Genomic DNA, 15,586 nt, shown 5'->3' with positions numbered 1-15,586 from the left:
CCCTGGGCCGAGCCCTGGCCCGGGGCGGGGTGCTGCTCGCACCTCGGGGCCGCTCTCTCCAGGCCGTTTATGCGCAGCCACGGCCCCGTGCTGGCCCGGCCCGGCCCCCGCTCTCCCCCGAGCCGCTCGCTGCGCCTTTAGAGACGGCGGCTGCGCCTTCAGCGCCGGGCGGGCGGCACCGGGCGGCGGCCTCGGCGTCTCCTGGCCGCCTCTGTCAGCGCCGCAGGCAAGGGGGCGGCACGGGGCCTCTGCTGAAAGCCGATGGGGCTCCGGAGAGCGGGGTGCCGGAGCGCCCAGCGGGCGAGCACCTGACACGGCTGAGGACTGCGAGCGGGCAGCCCCGAAATGGCGAAAGCTCCACTGCCGGGTAAGCGCGGAGCCCGCGCGGCGCGATGGGCCGGTCCTGAGGGGAGAGCGAGGCCCCCGGGGCGGGATGGGCCGGTCCTGAGGGGAGAGCGAGGCCCCCGGGGCGGGATGGGGCGGCCCCGAGGGGAGCGCGGGGCCCCGGGGATGGGGCTCCGGCGCGTTCCCCGCCCACCCCGTCTCCGCTGAACGCCAGCCCGTGCGGACGAGGCGCGGGTGCGTTTGACCTCGTCGTCGTTATCGAGCGCGGCCCGCTCCGCCTGCGGCGCCCGCGTCTGCCGGTGCCGTGGGTCTGCGGGGGCACCGCAGGCGCCCGCGCCCTGCCCGGCCTCCTCCCCGCGCTCCGCCGCGGCTGGTCCGGGAAGGGTCTCTCCCAGCTCCGGGGGAATTCTGTGGCTGCAGAATTCCCTGGTCGGGCGGTGCTCGCTGCCGGCCGCTCCGGAGGAACGGACCGAGAGGCAGCAGCCGCGGTCGGAGAGCAGTACAGGTGCGCTGTTGGGTGGAATTTGACGAAAGCCTGCGCTGCGCCGTGCCCATTCACGTAGCTCGTGCTTTCTCCGGAGCCTGAGGAGCGTGGGGGTTGGAGGTCGGTTGGCTGCGGGTGAGACCAGGGCTTGAGGATGCTCAGTGGCAGCGCCCTGAATGTCCCGTGGCCGGTGGCAGGTGCAGCCTGAACGAGGTAGCATATGTTCTGTGTGCACGGAGGCCACAACAGATGAGAGTGCAGCTGCTGATGCAGAAGTGGTTTTCTTCTAGGTTGCATGCAAGAACCATTGCTGTTGCAGCTGAAGGCCTAACTGCTATGACTGAATGGTCAGTATGTGACACTTGCCTGGTGTTGGTGCCAGGTCTGGACACAGCTTTTCAGCAGCATGGCAATATTAAAGCTAAACCTAAAAGGGTCTTTTTTTTCCAGCACTGTTTATTTCTTTACTCCCCAAAAATAAGCATGGATTGGTGGCAGCCCAGAGATGTAACACTCAGGAACATGAGAGCATTAATTATTTCAGAGGATGCAAATACAGGATTGAACTTCATCTTTGGAAGATGAAGAAGTAATCAAATGGGGGAAAAGTCTCTTTTTTTTCCTTTTCTTTGTCATTCATTTGCAGTCATTTTAAGTTTGATAGGAAGAGGGCATTGCTTTTGCTTTCTGTGATACATGAGTAATGCAGCCTGTGTACATAGTTTGCACATTCAAATACAGTTTTGCACAGGAATTTTAAAGCATAGTACTTGTCTTTGATGTGATTTCACTGACAATGTATGTATTTTGAAAGAAGCTTTGTAATGTCACTACTTATTGCAAAGAAAAGTAACGGAGGTCTGGAAGAAACTATCTGGTCTAGGGAAATGTGCTGCTTTTATAAATTCAGCTTACTGAATTTATAAGTGTGAGCTGCAATATATAAATATAAAAAAGTTGTTTTGCTTGTATGTATCCTACCTTGCAGCCCCTGCGAGTGCTGTAGCCTTACCTCAAATAGAAAGGAAGACCAAAATTGTAGTGGAAATGTGCTGTTTGGTCACAGTTGAGTAACAGGTGTGCTTTTAAAGGGCTTCTAGGTATCGTCCACACTTGACTCATTTGAGTAGCCAGACCTCACCTAGTCAGCTCCAGACCCTGAGCACTTGAAGTAGTCCACGTGCAGAAATGCTTGGGCATTTGCGAGAGTGTCGATTGTAAAACCACACAGAGACAATTGCAGGTAACTACCTGACATGTCCTGTGGAGTAGTAGGGTATCTTCTCTTCAGCTCTGGCTTCATTTTTAACAGAGCGCAGTGACTCAAAAATGCCAGAGCCTCCTCAGAAAGCCAGAATCTCTGCACTATGAAAGTAGAGACTTTCAGATGTGTTGCAGGCAGTCCACCTACAGTCATTGCAGGAAAAGATTAGATAATATTCATATCTTCTCTGGTTTTGGGGAGTCAGTTTGGAGGAAGTGATGACACTGCTGAGAGGGAGGGTGAAGTTGATTTCTGCTGTGGGGAAGCTGGCATCTGAAGCATCAAGAAACAGCTCTGGGAGGTGTACCATGTTTACAGGAAAGTTTGATCTAGGATTTGAAGTCTGAACAGTCATGTTAAACCTCTTTTCTCTCTTCCTCTAGCTCACTAGTAATCCTATAAAGTGCAAGACTGCAAATGTCACTGGTACCTTAAAATAGGGGCTTCAAGGCATGGCTTAGTTTCTTGATTTGTTTCCTGTACCCACTATTCAAATACATGCCCATCCTTACCATCTGCTGCAGAACTGTCAGTGGAGGGATATACAGGGAAGACAACCAGGGATTTCTCGCTGTGGAATTGCTGTGAGATGAAAGACACTGGATGAGGAATGGGAGAGAGGAGCTGGTTGTGTTGGGCACTTCTGACCACAGTGGCATCTGGACTGCTCCATCGGTTCTGTCTTTCACTTCTTGACAAGAGAACCTGCAATTTGTGTGGACTTTTTTCTGTCTGTAATTATGTCTGGTTTTGTCAGCTGTGTATTTTGACAAGGGAACTTGACATCTTGACTTGATCTTCGACTCTTTTCTTTTCCATCCCCTTTGGCCTTTTATGTTCTCTCTGCCCTCCCTCTCACCTCCCACTGTTATTTTTCTCCCTCTCTTCCTTTAGCCTCACAGTTTTGTAGGCCTCCCACTTTATGCCCTGCCCCCCTCAGCCCCTTCTGCTGAGTGTGTTTCATTTCATCTTCAACTGTTTTCATTTCAGTTCAAGTCTCTGATGCAGATTCATTCTGTGATTTTGGATGAGTTCTATGTGGCCCTGCTATCAATGATGATACGGTCCATCTTTTTTGGTGGTCAGTATGCAGGCAAGGACTTCCTCTGATCAGCATCTCCCTCTGTCTAGGGAGTACCTCCAGTAGTTAAATTCACATCCTTGCAACGTATATCTTCAGTTTTATGTTTTCCAAATAAGAAATAAAACATAACTAGAAAATAATAGTGGGTGAACTTGACCTCCAGTATGTCTTAACTGCATAGTCACTAGGTAACACTGTGTGGGTAGCTCAGTTAACTCACTTAATGGATAGGCAAGAAGCATCTGAAACCAGCAAAACAGAAGTGTTATTATGCAACAGCAGTCAGTAGCACTAGCAAAAGTAATTCCTCCTACCCACCATGTCTATCCAAATGGGAAAATGACTTGTGCTTTTTAATTCTGTTAGGAAAACTGCCCTGAATTCAAAATGGTACACTTCTAAAACAAGTTTTGACAAGTGGAAATATTTTAATCTCTGTAATAGAGTCCATTTTTTATTATTTTTTAAATTGAGATTAATTCAGTCCTCGGTATTTGACTATGTAAAAGACTGAGTTTCCAGTAGCTATGAGAACACTGTGTGCTGTTTCATCTCTACCTAGGTGTGGTGCTAGTATGCAGGAGTGCTTTCTTTGTGATCGCCTGTCTTCTGGCATGTACTTATGTCTAGGCTTGATTGGATATTGGAAAATGTTACCAAGCAAAAGATGTAGAGAAAGGCTGGACCTGCTGCAAGCTTGAAATCTGTGATAATATGAAAGTGAAATGAATAATATTTTATTAGTTTTTCAGTAAAGCCCAGTGCTCTAATTGCATCCACTGAAAACTGCTGCTCTTACCCCAGGCTGCTTGAATGCATCTTCCTGGCAATTCTGGTGTGAGCACACCTGAGCTGGGATGGCCTCTGGAACCAGCTTGTGATGCTGCCAGTGCACAAGGGGCTGGTGTGACCAGTCAGTCATCCTGCTTACTTTGACCAGTCAGTCATCCTGCTTACTTTCATCATTTGGGTCATCCTGCTCACTTTCTGTCTGTCCTGCTTGCCTGACAAGGTTGCCAGTGATCTGTGCATGGGTAAGGAGAAGAGGGAGGTGCTGGAGTGACTCTTAAACTGATTCTTCTGGACTGAGCCTACTGTGTTGCTACTCTGCCCTCACAAGTATGTTTCAGGAGTGAAATCACTGCTCTTTCATTCCCAAAGTGTATGTGCTGGTCCTGCTTGTGAAGTGCTTCTGTAAACAGTGATGTGATGACTCCAGTAATGTTTTTTGGTTTTTTTTGTTGTTTGTTTGTTTTTGTTTTGTTTTGTTTTGGTTTTTTTTTTGTTGCAGTAAGTGGTTTTAAAAGCTATTTCAAAATGAGGAGAAGGCAGAACCAGTGAAGAAAGTTAATGTGGCTGTGGTTTCACAGCAGGGCCAGGCTTACTTCCTGCTGCCTTTGAAAGTTAAAATTTAAATTTGAAAATTATTTTTCTGCTCATTAGATCCAGTAGCAGATTCAATCCCTGTGCCTTGCCAAGGTGTGCTTAGAGGACATCATTTCCACAGGAAAATGTTCCTTCCTTTTTCCAGATGATATCCTTGTGCTCTCCACACATTTCACCTCCAGGTGTATGCCACCTAAGGACCTGCAGTGTATGGTGTGTCTTTGTGCTGTCAGAATTGATGCCAGTTACTGAAATGGAAATGGAAAGTAGATGCCTTTTCTTTCTCCTGACTTGGTATGCATTTTAAATACTATCTTTGCTTAACAAGTAATATTGAAGCAGCATTTTTGGTGCTAGTAGCAGAACATGTGCTTACTACTGAGTGGCAGTGGTGAGCTGCTCTGTCTTAGGTTGCTTGGGATGGACAGAATTAATGTGGTTTGGAACCCAGGCCTTCCAAAGGATATAGGTGAGTGATTAAAGTTGGGAATCAACAGCGTTAGCTATTCAGTTTTCAGAGGAAAACCTTTGTCTCTTAACTGTTTTTCAGAGCCTCTTCAGCCTAACTTCACTTCTTGTCTGTTTTTCTGTTTCCATTTCCCTAGTCCTCAGAATGTTGGCTACAGACCAGTAGGGTCACTTTCATTCCTCTTGCATTTTTCTTTTTTCTTTTTTCCTTTTTTTTTTCTATTTTAGAATCACTCTCATATCACATGGAATGAAGTGTGCTCATGCACTGCTTAATTGTCATATCATTGCCAGTTTGTAAAAAAAAAAAAGCAACACCTTTGAAAAAATTTGTGTTTATGCCTCCTGACCAGAGGCAGCTAGAGCTGATTCTTCTTTTATATATAGTTTTCAACTGCTGTTGTGTTCTTATGGAACTATGGTAGAATGAGCCCTGCTGGTGTTTGTGGGTGAAAGTGGAATTGGCATTTTCCATGACTGTTCTGCTCCTTAGGTCTATTTGTGGAACATATCAGAGATTGCATAATTTATAGTGGGTTGTTCCTTCTCTGGATGGACAGCACTAGAAGCTGTTGATATGTGAGTGGGAACTGTTTCTTCTGCTCTTTGCTGGAATTATGTACAGTTACTAAACACCAAGGATGAAATTTGCCTCCCATCTGAATTAGGATGATGTGTACAGAGGTGCAGTCTGACTTGCCTTCAACCAAAGTGTGAGTGTTGCATAATAGAACATGGAATATTTCTGTAGCAATTTTTAGTCAAATAAGTTCCTGGCTATTTTGCTGCTTATCACAAGAGGTTGCAGCTGATTGTGATCTGTGGGTTTTCCCCTTATGGAAGCTGCTGTGCAGGATATAGATTTCAGTTGTGATCCTTACTTATACACAGGGGTAAGGAAATCAATATCTAACGTGCATCACAGCACCACCTGTCAGGTCACCAGGTCACTGATGCAGCAAAGTACCAGTGAAATTCCAGCTGTTCTTTGTCAAAGAAAAAAAAAGAAAAAGCAAGACTTTTTTTTTTTTTTTACTGAGGAAAATCTCTGACTGTAATCTTAATTACAATTACTTAGAGTTAGTGCTAGCCTAACTAGAGCATTCAGCTTCTGTTCATGGTGCTGCAAGGATGGCTCTGCTCCTGTCTTCTGCCTAGCTTTTACTGTGGCTTTGTGCTCAGGGCAAGCCCCTGCCAGCTGCCTCCGTGACAGGTGACTGGCACAGCTTGCAGTTCTGTGCAGAGACACAGCAGGTTAGATAGGAAACTTTACTTCTGCATCTTCTAGAAGAGAAGCACCTGTGCATTTCTGTGGGCTCTTCTTCCACGTCTTAGGAACATTGCTCTTCTACTGTACCCTACTATCCCACTATCCTACTTATATGCTCCCCTGGCAGCTGAGGGGAACTACTGTATGTGCTTCCAGTTCAGCTATTGTGACTCATAGATTGGTCATGTACTGTTCAAAGCATTTCTATTTGCTTTCCCCTTCTTTGATCAGAAAATGTGATACCGAGCAACTGAAATGAAATGGAAGTTTCTACCCTGGGTGCAAAAATTCCTGAAATCTGACTGCTAACTGTCAGCTGACTGATCTGATAAAGGGTAGGTTCACTGCCATAGAAGCATAAAGTGTCATTGCCAAGGAGCTGGCCTGTGTTCTGAAGTAGGGCTGGTCTTTTAATTCCCTGAAGCAAAATTATAAAATAAAATATGCAGCAGTTGACAGTGTAAATCAAATTAGTGAGTCCAGGCAATACCAGTGTCTAATGAAATCAAGAAATGTTAATAAAGTCCTCTGAAGGTGCATAATGCTAATCTGCTGGCACAGAAGGAAGCAGACTCAATAGGACCAATGTATTAGGACAGTGCAATGCAGTCCAGCCAGTAAATCAATCTAGATGTGGAGAGCTGTTGCAGTGAGCTTTACACAGATTTATGCTGCTGACTCTGGTTATGTTTAAGCTGCTTCTAAATCTAGAAGCATTCCAAGTGCAGTATAATAAAACTGATGCTCCCAAGATCTTTTCTTGTAGCCAGAATTTATGCCTGGATATTTGTGACACTTTTCCCTGCCCTTCCTTCACATTCTCAAATCCCAATCAAATTCCAAGGTCCCTGGAACCATGAGCTTTTTTTGTGGGATGAGTGCTTTCACCGGTTTTTCAGCCAGGCTAGTGGCAGTTATTCTCTAGGGAATTGCCTTTGCTGTTAATATAAGGAATAAATTTCACTACTTCTTTCTAGTGCTGGGTTGCTTAGATGTAAGGAGAATTCAGATATTTAGACAAATCTGGTTTACTAACTACAAACGCGTTTGAGTATGATAATCCATTAGGAATGTCTGAGATGTGATGACTGTATCAGTTACTGTACCTATTCCAATGTGGTTTTGCCTTCCTGTCTTCAAATGGCAAGCTTCAAATGAAAGCCCCAGGCTCCAGCACAGCAAAGCTCTCTGATGAAACCAGTTCAGTAAGAGAGAATTGAGTAGCTTATCTGCAAATCTGTGAGCCAAATAAGATGGCACTTCTTTTAGGAGTTAGATTGAATTTAAGTGTGTGCTACTGCCGTGTCCTGGGGAAATGCTGCTTTGCGTCTTAGAAACGATGGCAATTTGAGTGTTGGAATGGAACAGCCAGATGAATTCAACAGGAAAGAATTTGTCTTTTGAGGTCTCTGCATTAGCTGAATGCAGGCTTGTCTTCAACACAAACTTGTTTTAATCACTTTGGTTAAGTGGAAATATTTTTTTGCCATCCTGAGAGCTCTGGCTGACTGACAGTTGAGATTAAAGTGTGTGTGATGACCATCCTCCTGAGGCACCTACACAAACTGTTCATTAATGTGTTGGGCTGGGGTCTTTCCTGGAGCAGGGATGAGCATTCCCTAATGTTAATGTGAGTCTCCTTGTATTTCCAGCTGGCCCATGCCGATTTGGTGGTGCTCAGCGGCACATGCAGAATGTTCTCAGAGACTCTGTAGAGAGCTCTGATGATGAATTCTTTGATGCACGAGGTGAGTACACATTTTTCTCCTCCCCTCCCTGTGTTTTCCCTTGATTTTGCAACACGTAACTGAGCTTCTTCCTAAGTGAACTGACGACATTGTCCTCATCAGACAAAACCTCTGTCAGTTCTTCTGTCTGGGATTTGTGAATGGACCTAAATTTACAAGAGTTTGGTGAGGTGCTGGGGTGGATGAGAGAGCTGCCCTGAACTGAGGCTGGTGTCAGAAGCACTAACACAGCACCAGTGCAGACCTCATGGGGTCTGACCCAGGTCCTTCCCAGCTCAGACAGTGCATGAGGTTACAGTGGGGGAATGCTCTTGTTCACAGTTCCTGATAAAGCCCATGAGTGTCCATGTTACTGATGGCCAACTTCTAAGACCCATATCTTATGTTGTCCACTCTATCCCAACTTTCACTGGAGGGACTGGGATCTCTGCTTGTTCAAGGAGCAGTATTTGAATGCCTGTGGATTCCATCACAGGATATTCTGACTTGGAAGGGACCCACAAGGATCACTGAGTCCAGTTGTGCTCTAACCAGCTGAGGTAACTGCAGCACTCTCTACATCATCTGTGAGGCCCTGAATCTTGACATGCTCAGTAACATGCCAAGTTCTGTTCTGAAGTGGGAGCAGAATCTGTAGGTTGTGTGCATACGTGATCTCCCACCTCCAGTGGCAGACTGGGGCTCTGGTTTTGGTTCTGTTTCCAGGAACCAAAACTTAGGCTTTCCTGACACATTTCACTTGCTTTTTCTGAAAGAGCTTTCTTTAAATACATACGTTTTAATGTCAAAAGTAGTCTGTGTAGTCTGAAATGCTTGTAATGACAGTCACTATCATATTTATAATGGTTACTTGAAATAAAATGTCACTGCTATGTAAAGATAATGAACAACATCTGTTACTGAGTTGTTAATCCCCTAATAACAGACTTTTAGTGAGATATAATAATATGTGATAAATTGCTTCTGTGGATCAAAATTAAATGTGCATGGGAGACATCTAAGCACGCAGAGAATGAGAGATAGTGATCTTTTCCCACTGGGTAGTCAATTACAATAGTATACCCAAATTGTTTCAGCGGCATTTAAATCTTAATCTTTAGTAAGTGGAATAGTTGGAAGTAGAAACACCCTATGCTGATTTTTCTCCACACTGCCTTTGTGCTTTGCAATGTACTTAAAATAGCTGTCTTGATGATTTCAGCAGTGTTTCCAAATTCCATGTGAAACTGCTGTTGTAACTTTGAGCACCAAATCATACTTCAAATTTTTTCTCCAAGAAGAGGCCTAAAATGATGATGTTTCAGACATTCTAGATGGCATAGTTTTCTTTGGTGTGAATAGATCAAAAGTGTGACTATATTCTGTCTTTGGGAGTACTATCACTTATTGTGCTTGATGGAATATTCTTTTAAATCATCAAGATCCATTGTTCAGTAATGCTTTGAAGGTCAGTTTGATGCCTGCATTTTTGAAGTTGGTGAGGCATGCATTATAGACTGAGAACAAGAAATGCACTTGGAATTTGCTGGACATAGTCCATATTGAGTTGATACAAGTATTTCCAAGTTTAGATTATTTGATAGCTAGCTTGCAGAAATGCTCTTTAAACTAGGTTTTGTTTAGATAGATTTTCATTTCTTCATATCTTGCCACTGGTCACCAGAGAGATATCAGCAGCTCCCTCTCCTTGGCCCACCTTGAGGAAGTTGCAGACTGCAATGAGGTCTCCACTCAGCATTCTCTTCTCCAAACTGAACAAACCAAGGGATCTCAATCGTTCCTCATAAATCTTGGTCTTGAGGCCTTTCAGCATCTTGGTTGCCCTCCTCTCGATGCTCTCTAATAGCTTGAGATCTTCCTTGTGTTACGACACCCAGGACTGGACACAGGTCTCAATGTGAGGCTGTGCCAGAGCAGAGTGGGACGGTCACCTTCCTTCAGCTGGCTAGGGTGCTGTGCTGATGCACCCCAGGACACTGCTGGCCCTTTTGCTTGCCAGGATGCACCGTTGATCATACTCAATTTGCCATCAACCTAAACCCTCAGATCTCTTTCGGCGGGGCTGCTCTTTGGCCCCTTCTCCCCCGGTTCGGTCTCACCAGGATTGCCCATCCCAAGTGCAGAATCCAGCACTCGTGCATGTTAAATTTCATGTGGCTGGTGATTGCCCAGTTCTGTGGTCTATTCAGATCTCTCTGCAAGGCCTTGCTACCCTTGAGGCAGTCCGTAGATCCTCTTAATTTAGTATCATCTCTGCTTCTCCCAAACAGCCTTTCAGAAATAAGTGCTTAAATGTCAGGAAAATAAATGTATACAGAAGCATAAATACTCTCTTGGTGATAAGGGAGCTTGTGTTTTCGGTAAAGGAAAACATATGTGTGGGCTGAAGTAATTGGCATTATCAGTAGATTAAACTTAGCACCAAAGAAACAAGAGGATTTTGTGCTGGGGTGAGGGAAGCCTGTCCAGGACAGAGACTGTGGCTTTCACCTCCTAAAAATGAGGTAGCTTGATACCCTTTTTCTGCCTCCAGCATAACATTTTCTGCATTGTTTCTTACCTATGTTTCTCACCCATTCTCTGTTACTTGTATGGAGTGCTTTGTCCATGTTTGGTATTCTTGCAGCTGCACAGTGCAGCTGGAGTTGAGTACTATGGGCTTTCTTCATGGGAGAATCTGGAAGCTATCCCACATCTAGCCATGTGTAATTTGTACTTTATAGACAGGCTGAAGTAGGAAACAGTGGGCACAGCAGTTGGTACCATTAAAACATGGCATTAGTGAGCTGGTTTTGTATTCTGGAAAACAGCTGGGGTCAAATCTCAGTTTCTCAAACCAAGAAGTTTCTGGCCGGCAGTCTTGTAAACAGAGAATCAAGCACCCGTGTTTGAAATGAAGCAGCTGTACATGCTTTGACTGTTGATTCATCTGTCAAGGCTAACTACTTAATTTAGTTTTACTGTTTTATATAGCCTGGCTTTCCTTTGTTTCTTGCTTTCCATGTGACATGCCATACGTTAGACAGAATTTTAGAGTGTTCACATGTAAAATGATATTTGATGCAGGAAACTACCTTATAATTTAACTGCAACACTCCTCTATAGAGGATGAAAATTTCAGCTGAGTACATAGTCACAAAATTGTCAGAATATAAAATTCCATGGTTGACTAGCATTTTTTTCTCAGATTTGAAAAGCTGCTCAGAGAAGCCAGCACATTCCCATTTGGCCATTTCATCAGACTTCCACAACAGACAGGCAAACACTCCCGTACTGATCTCCCCACATGCCTGCCCCACAGCCTTTGAGCTGAAAAAAAACCATCTTCCATAACACAGCCCTGGAGGCAAAGTCTCTCATTTATTTTCAGTTCTTTTCACTGATCTTTGTGCCTGCTGCACACACCTGCCAGTGTTAAGGGCCATGGGCTGTGCTGCTGCTGCTCAGTCTTCCAATGCCAATGCTGGATTTTGCTCAAGAAGAACAAAGCGGGAAAACAAAATCTACAGCAGAGAACCATTATCTCCCATTTTTATTTGTAGATATTTGTTACACCTCTCAACCAGACACTTGCCACTGCTAGGCCTTAAGGAGGGCTATGGTCGTTCTACACTGCTCCTGATATGAACACTTCTCCATCTGTATTTGTGCAGTTGCACTGAGGGGCTGGTGCGAGACATGGGGAGCAAGACACTTCTTGTTCCTTCACAAAGTTGGCAGGAAGAACAGCAGTAAGGACTGAGCACAAAACATCGCTGAAAGTACTCATCACACTCAGATGGATTTTAAAACCATTGTTGGGGGAGGGGAGGGAAGAGACCAAAACCATCATGGCTCTTTCCACTTCCTCCTTATAGAACTTCAAATAAATCAGCCTCTGAGAGCAAGTGACAAAAACCTGAGCAAAATGCTGTGCCAAGTGGTTGATTCTCTCTGCCTCAGGGAGCAGCTAAGATTGTGTCAAGTCTCAGGAGGCTTTGCTGGATCCAGCTTCTCTGATAAATCTGATAAATAACCTTTATAATTTTTTGTTTATGGAAGGTATGACTTTGGTAGAGATAAGATATGGTGGTGACTGTGATTTATACAGTCCTTTATACATATCTATCTTTCTCCAGCAACAAGATCTTTCTAAATAAGAGAGTACATATGAGAGAACATGAAAGAACATAAATTTTTAAATAATTTAGAGACCTACTGCAAGGTAGGTATTTGAAAATTATTTTAGCCAGAAATGTCCTGGCTAAATTATTCTGTCTTTACTCTCATATTAGAGCCATTCTCCCTATGAAAGGCATGAATAGAGCAGTAATATGAAAGGCAGTAATAGAGGACAGATCTTGACCCATTCTCTGAATCTGCCTTAACAAGTAAAGAACTGTCATTACTTATTTTACTTAGTTTTTTTTCCTGTGTGCTTGCTCTAGGTACAAAGACCATTCTGGTATGGTCTTTGTATCCAGCCAGGCTGAAGTGCTTTGTGTAGATTTATTCAGAAAAGATTAATGCACCCTTCTTGCCAAATAGCTGTTAAGTTGAAGGAAAATATTTTCCTACAGCTTCTAGGCTTGTTTGGTTTTGGATTTGTTTTTTACAAAAGAGAGTTAATACAGGTTGTGTGTTGTGCTTTCAGTTTTTCCCACTTCCTGGATGGGATCCCAGTAAAAGGGATGGTTCTCTGTGCTGTGGGCTTGGTTCCATTCCATTATGTCTCTGTGTCCCTAGATGAAAATGTAAAGCTTTATAGGTGGCATACGTGGCTTTTGATGAAAGGGGAAAAACATTCTTGAAAAGTCTTGAACTGGTCTGTGTGTCCTTGCTTCCCTCTGCTCTGCTTTTTGAATGTTCTTCAAATATAAAATAAAAACAAAATCAACCAACCAACCACACTAACACTCAAAGTGGTTATTATAAACTTTGTTTTACAGTGGCTGTTCAAGAGAAAAGATACAGACAGTTCTCTCTTTTCCATGTTTTTCCGCACATAATCCGTGAAGTGTATAGGATTGCTGTAAAACGTATGAGTAGACAAGGAGCTTTCCTGGACAGTCCTGCATAAGCTGTTATCTGTTCCCATTAGGGGCTCTAATGAGTGTTTATTTCTCTCTCGATTACTAGTTCTCACCCTGTCTTTTTTCTCTTGTTTGTCATAGCAATTTATTCTATTCTTTTTCCTCTTACAGAGGAGATGGTGGAAGGAAAAAATGCTATTCTCATAGGCATGAGCCAGTGGAACTCAAATGACCTTGTTGAGCAGATAGAAACAATTGGGAAGCTTGAAGGAAATCAAGGTAATGTTTAGCTTGTATTACATAATTCTTTAGCATTAACAAGAACAGCTGACTACTGAAGCAATTACTTTTTAGATACTCTGTAACTACTCTGCAGAAGTAATGTCATCCTACAGCAACCCATAGTTAAAAGGTTTACGTAGATATGTAAGTAGCATTTTAGTGTGAGAAATTAATTGAAGTGATCTATTTCAGGAGAAAACCTTGGCAGCCCAGATAATGCAAATTTATTTGCTTTAGTGGGAAGTCAGTGTTGGACTCAGCTAAACAACTATGAGATAGATTACAAGACTAAAACTTATTTTTTCTTGTATTCATCATGTGAGAGAGGAAAGTTTAGCTACATCATTCTTCAGGTTCAGTTTTTGTGGAAGGAGAAAGACTTTGTAGTCTTTCTGAAAACCCTCTATTGTTTCTTGTGAAATAAAATTAATCCCAGTTTAAGTCAATGATAGAGGTTGTACAGTGTTTAAATATGTACATATGGTGCTTGGCTAGGGGCAAAGCAGAGGCTGTAGCTCCCTGTGCAATGGTTAAATGCAGATTTGGCAAGGAGTGATGCTACAGTGCCAGCAGTCAGCCCTGAGTTAACTGCAAAGTATGACAGAAATACAGCTGATAATTTGATCTTTAAGGTCAATTTTTCAGGCAAGATTGCATCTTTTTCTCTTGTTCTTATTCCTTGTATAATTTGTGTATTTGTATAATTTCCCTGTATAATAATGGAAAACTTATATATTTATTTCTCACTTGATTCCTTCCTTTGTATAAAATAATTCAGCATAATTCTATGTTGGACTTGTTTTGTTGCATTTTACAATTTTAATGTTTAAAAAGAAAGTGAATTACTGGGTCAAGGCAATAAAAAGAAAATCTTTCAGATGCATAAAATTGGGTGTGAATTAGCATTCCCCACTTGAATGGGAATGGTTAACTTTTTGCATTGCACAGTTTAGACATTTTGTTAAGTGACTTGTCATTTGTGATGTGGGTACTTACCTATAATGTCTGAAATTATGAGCTATGTTGAGTTGGATCCATTAAACTCCCACAGGAAACCAGTGTTTCTGTGCAAGACTAGTGCAGACTGGGGTGTCTTTAGCGAGTTCATCTGGTCTCATTTTTCATTTGCTCACTCATTCAGTCCCCTTTGTTACACCTGCCATGCATCTCAGATGTTCTCCAACATTTGTACAATAGTCAAAACACACAATATAACAGAAAAATCTTTATACCTTCATGACTGCTATAGTGAGTTTTACCTTGTACTAGTGTTTCTCCCTCTGTCTCTCTCCTCTGAGGGCTGCCTTACCTAATTTTGTCCACAGTGAATATTCTGTGTAAACAAGCTGTTGTCTTCCTTCCCTCCAGTAGCATATGATCTACCCCTCCTCGTCACGCCCTCCTGGAGTCACATAATTAATTAAGTGGTGTTCTTATGTAGCTGACTGTAGTGTTTATGCTGCTGTTGAATTTAGTGCAATAGCATCTACTGCTGCCTATTAATACTAATATGAAGAGTGACAAACAGAAAAGTTGGCTTAGTGAACAGTAGAAGGAAGGATGGAAACTACAGTAGTCATCAGCATTCCAGAACATATCAGATTGCTCATATAAAGAACACATTTTACTTCTAGCTGCAGGTTTTAGAGAGAAACAGAGGATTAGACTTCTGCAAATCACCACTGTTGGCAGTTTGTAGCAGGGCAGGTTACTAGTGTTGTGTAATTGCAGTCATTTAATTTTGTGATGCTGTGTGTTCTAGAAAACAGCTCAGAAAATGAATGCAAAATGGAGGAAGCTTAATCTACCTATTAAGGTATTTTTTAGCTGAGAGCTGAGTGCTTTCCTTGCAGTCCCTTTTAATTTTTTAATCTGTTTTGAGATCCGGTCCACATGCTGAAATCAGCATGTGTTCTTGCATCATTTTCATTGGGCCTAGAGTTTCCCTGGCTGCCATTCCCATGGAGAGGATCACACCATCTGTAGGTATATTGCCTCTTTTCCTTTCCCTCTGTTTTCCCAAGTTTGACATATCTATGCTCACATTAGTGTTACATTTGCTATGGCATTTTAAAAACTACTTAACAAAAAAGATTTTTCTCTTCAGAAGTTAATTTTCCCAGGATTCTTGCTGAGGTGAAAATCACGTTCTAAAGAGGGACATCAATGGTGTTTGTTCCAGTGGTATGGTTGTTACAGTAATTCACATTATTAGAATCCAGAAAGTTACTATACCATAAAGC

At 43.1% G+C, this 15,586-nt stretch overlaps 1 protein-coding gene across 1 annotated transcript in view; it reads left to right on the top strand.

The window, feature by feature from the left end:
- Positions 1-345: 345 nt before the first annotated feature.
- Positions 346-15,586, top strand: part of PITPNM3 (PITPNM family member 3) — a 40,581-nt gene continuing 25,340 nt past the window's right edge. Inside the window, exons 1-3 of the mRNA XM_062506891.1 lie at positions 346-367; positions 7,954-8,049; positions 13,233-13,340. Coding sequence (XP_062362875.1) covers positions 346-367; positions 7,954-8,049; positions 13,233-13,340 — 226 coding nt within the window. The remainder of the gene's footprint in view (positions 368-7,953; positions 8,050-13,232; positions 13,341-15,586) is intronic.

This window comes from Cinclus cinclus, chromosome 22 (genome assembly GCF_963662255.1).
Source record: "Cinclus cinclus chromosome 22, bCinCin1.1, whole genome shotgun sequence".
Classification (NCBI taxonomy): domain Eukaryota; kingdom Metazoa; phylum Chordata; class Aves; order Passeriformes; family Cinclidae; genus Cinclus; species Cinclus cinclus.
Note: the sequence above shows the minus strand (reverse complement) of the source record. Positions and strands in the feature narration are given on the sequence as shown.